Source organism: Dioscorea cayenensis, chromosome 4 (assembly GCF_009730915.1).
Source record: "Dioscorea cayenensis subsp. rotundata cultivar TDr96_F1 chromosome 4, TDr96_F1_v2_PseudoChromosome.rev07_lg8_w22 25.fasta, whole genome shotgun sequence".
In the NCBI taxonomy this organism is placed as follows: Eukaryota; Viridiplantae; Streptophyta; class Magnoliopsida; order Dioscoreales; family Dioscoreaceae; genus Dioscorea; species Dioscorea cayenensis.
The window spans coordinates 7,718,473-7,723,744 of NC_052474.1; the positions used below are offsets into that span (position 1 = coordinate 7,718,473).

Here is a 5,272-nt window from a genome sequence, read left to right on the forward strand (position 1 = left end):
TAACATCAAAAGTTTAAATACAATCCCATTACTTAAACGGAAACCTCATTTTTAAAACTGCAACCATATCAACGTAAACATTACACAGCATAACAATCGAAAAATCTCTTTCGATCGTGTACACAGATGAAAATGAAAACCAAAACAAAACCCTAGCCGATGAATCTCCCTGCGGACTTCAATATCATCCAATAAAAACAAAACCACAAAACAAAACCGAAAAAATCTTTTTCTAACAGAATCATTTAAAAAAAAAACCATAAACACACCTCGACTCAATACCTTAGATTGGGAGCTGATGAAATGCCGAATACTTAAGCGGGAATTCTTCTCCGAACAATGGCGGAAAGCGAAGTTCTTCTTGGAGACAAGGATGCCCAGGCAGAGACTTTGGAAATGGAAAAGCTGAAGAGGCGAAGAAGAGAGAAAAAAAGTATAATCGGCGACACTAATTTCGTCTCGTCTCGTCTCTAGGGATTACCCAAAACAACAACCCCCCACTCCCTCTCAAACCGGACACATGATTGCACTGTCACAACTTCCCATGCAAGGGCAATTTCGTCCATAAAATTTAAAAGTAACCCTGTTACAGCCGGTTACAACTTTTGAGAATTTGAAAATCATTGACTTAAAAAAGAGGGTGTTTTTAGGGATTGCAAAATTAAGGGGGTGTTTTTAGAAATATTGCAAAGTTTGGGGGTTTTTTTTTGACAATTTTCACTATAATTTATACTATATTTAATTTTTTTTAAAAAAAGTCAAATGGTAGGCGATAACAATGTGGCTTTCCCAGATGGGTCAAATAATAGACTGCTTATATACTATAAAAATTATAGTCAATTTTTTTAAAAACAAACTTTGGAATGTAAAATAAAATAAAATATTAACTCTTTTATTTATAGCATTATATATTTTTTAAAATAAAATTATAGGGAACACAATACAATAAAAAAAAAAATCAAATTATTGCTTTTGTAAAAAAAATATAACATAAAATAAAATAAAATAAAAAGTAGGAAATCACATAGCAGGACTTCTCTCTGTTTCACTGCTGGTGATTTATCCATTTTTTCTTTTCTGTTCGCTTTTGTCCTTGTATCTGTTGCTTTTCAATTTTTTTTTTTTATCTACTTTCTCAAAAATAAAAACTAAAAAAAATAAAAAAACATAGTAGTACTTCATTTCCAAGCATAAAAATTCTTTTAACGCAACATGTAATTTCACTTCAACTGAGTATATTTTCATGTAGATTTACCAAGCCACTGCTTACCTAATTTCTGATATACAAGATAATAGATAATATACAATATACCACTAGAAAAACATAAGCAAGCAGGGGCAACCAACTTAAAATTCAACGCAGCAAAGGAAGAATTTTAGCTATAGTAGTCTATCTTGGCAGAAGATCTGAATTGGTAACATCATTGACGGAGGGAACAATGGTTGCTTGTGACTGCGAGCTTGATGAAGATGCAAGAAGCTGAATGTTTCTTGGCCGAGTTATGAATGAAGGAGGCTGAGTGGGTGTTGGGAACACAGTGTGGTCACTGCTCCTCAGCATATGAATAACCACAGACATTGTTGGCCTCTCTTCCACATTCTCTTGGACACACAACAATCCTATTTTGATCAACTTGATTGCTTCATCAGTTGAATATGAACCTTCAAGCAAAGGATCCACCAACTCCAGTGCTTTGTTTTCAGTCCACAAATGCCACATCTGTTTTTATTCCAATATATAATTCATAGTTAAGCACCTACTTTAATTGCTATCAATTAACATATCATGAACTTACATGTCTTATAAGAGTTTGGCCATATTCTTCGAAGTGTGCTCTTCCATTCCTTTGTGCAGTTAGTACTTCTAATAAGAGGACTCCAAAGCTAAAAACATCAGACTTCACAGAGAATAGCCCTGCCATTGCATATTCTGGGGCCATGTAACCACTGTTTTAAATTTCAGGTTTAGAGTTATATGGGACCATATAGTTTAACAGAACAGACATCAAGGAGAGGAGTATTGCTTACTATGTTCCAACAACTCTGCTTGAATTGGCTTCAATTTCATCTCCTCCATATATCTTGGCCATCCCAAAATCTGATATCTTGGGTGTCAGTTTGTTGTCTAATAAAACATTACTGGCTTTGAGGTCCCTGTGAATGACTTTGAGCAGTGAGTCTTCATGGAGATAGACAAGGCCTCTAGCAATTCCTCCGATGATCTGAAGCCGTTGATTCCAATCCAATTGCACCCGCTTTTCAGAATCTGGCAATGGAATCAAGGGAAAAGAAACAATGTATGATTGTTTGAATATATGAAGAGAGAAAGCTGTTAGATTTGCAACTGACCAAATAGAAGAGCATCAAGACCCTTCTTTGGTAGGTATTCATAGACAAGTAGCTTCTCTTCTTTCTCAACACACCAACCAAGCATTCTCACAAGATTTCTGTGCTGGAGTTTCGCAATTAACTTGACCTCATTCTCAAATTCAGTGGCACCTTGCTTGGATGCTGTTGAAAGTCTCTTAACAGCGATCTCTGTTCCATTCTGCAGCACACCCTGCATGCATAATAATCTACTATCATTAACTCTATTGACTATTAGTAACTGTCCTACAAAAATGAATACAATTAGTGTGACGAATTTACCTTATAAACAGGGCCAAATCCACCTTCACCAAGCTTATTTTGATCGGCAAAATTATTTGTAGCTGTTTGTATACTACTCAGAGGCATGTATTTATCAAACTGAGCTCTTTTGCTTGCTGACCACATTGAAACCATAATTTGTTAGCAGCTTCGCAATATATATCACTGATATAAACAAACACCAGACAATCAGAATCAATTACTGAAGGGAATTTACCATGTTTCCGCCTCAATCTACAACACAGACAAGAGAGGCAAGTAGCCAAGAGAATGAATCCCACAATTGGCATGACAATAACCAGAACACTAACATTGGATGACTTCTTCCTTACTGCCAATTCAAATAATAAACCACTCATCATCTAACACTTCTGCATGCTTTAATTAAACAAATATAGATTTCAATATACATCTGAACACTCACCACCAAATTCTTGTGTAGGAGTACCCTCTGGTATCACTGAGGTGTCAAAAAAGGGAAAGGCCTCATACCTCAAGGTGCAGCTACCAGAGAGATATCGCCATCCTTGAGTCAATGCACAGTTTTGCAAAGAAATATTCATCCCTCTCTGCAAGCAATCCCCACAACCCTCTCTGCTGAGGTCTCTTGTGCACTGCACAAGCGCATAGCTCTCCAGAGAACTATTGATCGCAATCTGTTATGATTCGACATTAGATGAAGTCACACTGGTAGGACTATTATCTGTAATGCATATCTAAAATATATATGCACAATACCTTTCCGACTCCTAAAAATGTTGGACTATTAACTGCATCAAGAATGAGTCCCTGTACCATTCCGGTGGTGATATTGGCAGCAATCTGGTTACTTTGTTCAGTTCCACACATTGTCCTTCCATCAGTATCCACAACCCCAAAAAAACTCTGGTTGGAGTACTTAATAAAACAGCTCTCATACCATTCAATGGCTTGTGTCTTGTTTGTGCAATCTTCTAGAATGCTGTTTCTTGCATTCTGTAGACAGGTCTCGCAAGAATCCCCTTGTGGAGCTAGATCTCCTCGGCATAGTGCTAAGCCATAGAGCTTGTTCATCGTCTCCCCTTCACTAATGTTATAGAACCCGCCCTTCAACGGAGTGTTTGTCATCAAATCAGAGAGAATGTTGTTGAGAATCAGGTCATTAGGAAGGGTGTCTTGGTAAGGGCAAGAGCTCTGAGTGACCTCTATATAAACTCCCTGAAGGTTCTGAAGGAAAGGAGTAGCTTCATACCGTATCCAACAGCTAGTAGCCAGATATCTCCATCCCTTCCTCATTGTACAACAAGCTTTGATGTTTGCCAAGATAGTAGTCAAGCAACGACTGCATCCTTCTGCGGTTAAGTCTGGTGAACACTGTGCCAGAGCATACAAGCGTTCAGGGGGCAATGCTCTGTAAGAGAACATAACGGGTACTTGGGATGGGGCCTCTTTGACCAACTGGGACATCACCTCCATTGGCTCTGATGAACTGGTGTTCTCAAAGGGATTGATCATGGAGAAACCATTGGTGTCTGGGAGTCCAAAGAAGTTGGTGTCAGAGTAACGTAGTTCGCAGTAGTCATACCATATGATGGCTTGTTTTGAGCTTGGGCACTTCTCAGAGATGTTTTTAATGGCTGATTGGATGCAGGCCTGGCAGTTGTCTTGTGAGAGGTCACCAGTGCAGAAGAAGAGGCCATAGACAGTGCCTGAGATTTGATATGTAGAGTTGGAGGATGAGGACTTGGAATTGAAGGTGGAGAGAAGGGAGTTGAGGTTGGTGGAGAAGATGCTGTTGTCTGTGTAGTTACCGCCGGTGCAGTTGGCTGTGATTGGAGAGAAACTCAGGATTCCGGCGTTGACATGGTGAACAAGAACATGGAGGAGGAACAAGATGGCGAGGCTTAAGGATTTGTTGGGAAGAAGAAGAAGAAGAAGAAGAAGAAGAAGAAGAGCCATTTATTTTGGTTGGCTTTTTGGATGTGAAGAGCATGAATACATTCCCTCTAATTAGATTTATGTTGAACAAATACTTAGAGAAGATCGTGTGAGCAAAATGATTCCCAATCTGGAGTCTTGATGTTGAACTTCGGAGTGAAACCTTGGTATGAAGAGGGTATGACAGCTCTTTGGTTGTTGAAATATATTTAAAATTTTAATTTTTGTTTAAAATAAAAAAAATTATCTAGAAATCTTGATTACTAGGTACCTGAATTAGCAATTTTTAAGCTTTAAAGGTGAAGATTAATAGAAATATAAAAATTTTGGATTAAAGATGTACTCTCAATTTTTTTATTTTTTTATTTTTATTTTTTTACTAAGTGGACAAATTCCAGTAAACTAGAGGTGCATGGGTGTGTGTTGAATGCACCATGCGACCTCACCCTGTGCACAGGTGACTCACCATTTATACCCACACAGAGGATCCTATTCAACATGCTTGGACGGAATTTGAGTGGAGTTCTCAATATAGAAAAGAATGTGTCATCTCCTTGTTTGAGCTATTCTTTGGAATATCTAATTGGAGAGGAACAACAACACATTTAATCAATGCTTCCTCTCACCCATTACAATTTTTTTTTTAAATAAAATGGATAAACCACAAATTTATTAAAAAAAAGAACACCCATTGCAATTCTAATAA

General features: G+C 37.7%; 1 protein-coding gene across 3 annotated transcripts; it reads right to left on the reverse strand.

The window, feature by feature from the left end:
- Positions 1-1,203: 1,203 nt before the first annotated feature.
- LOC120257936 (cysteine-rich receptor-like protein kinase 4) lies at positions 1,204-4,727 on the reverse strand. 3 transcript variants are annotated; one of them, XM_039265243.1, is made up of 9 exons: positions 3,569-4,727; positions 3,388-3,478; positions 3,074-3,305; positions 2,867-2,980; positions 2,650-2,765; positions 2,350-2,560; positions 2,029-2,266; positions 1,797-1,947; positions 1,204-1,720 (listed from the first exon to the last, which is right to left on the reverse strand). In XM_039265243.1, the coding sequence occupies exons 1-9, from the start codon at positions 4,585-4,587 to the stop codon at positions 1,391-1,393; spliced, it is 2,502 nt and encodes an 833-aa protein (XP_039121177.1). In that variant the 5' UTR covers positions 4,588-4,727; the 3' UTR covers positions 1,204-1,390. The 3 variants fall into 3 exon arrangements, with proteins under 3 accessions (XP_039121177.1, XP_039121176.1, XP_039121178.1); XM_039265242.1 differs by having other exon boundaries at positions 3,388-4,727; XM_039265244.1 differs by lacking the exon at positions 1,204-1,720 and having other exon boundaries at positions 1,804-1,930; positions 3,388-4,727.
- Between the last annotated feature and the right edge of the window lie 545 nt (positions 4,728-5,272).

Coding starts and splice junctions, on each gene's coding strand:
- LOC120257936 (XM_039265242.1), bottom strand. CDS start 4,587: ATGGCTCTTCTTCTTCTTCTTCTTCTTCTTCTTCTTCTTCCCAACAAA. Junction 3,306..3,387: donor CATTTTTAGGAGTCGGAAAG/GTATTGTGCATA, acceptor GAATCATAACAG/ATTGCGATCAATAGTTCTCT. Junction 2,981..3,073: donor TCCTACACAAGAATTTGGTG/GTGAGTGTTCAG, acceptor TTGAATTGGCAG/TAAGGAAGAAGTCATCCAAT.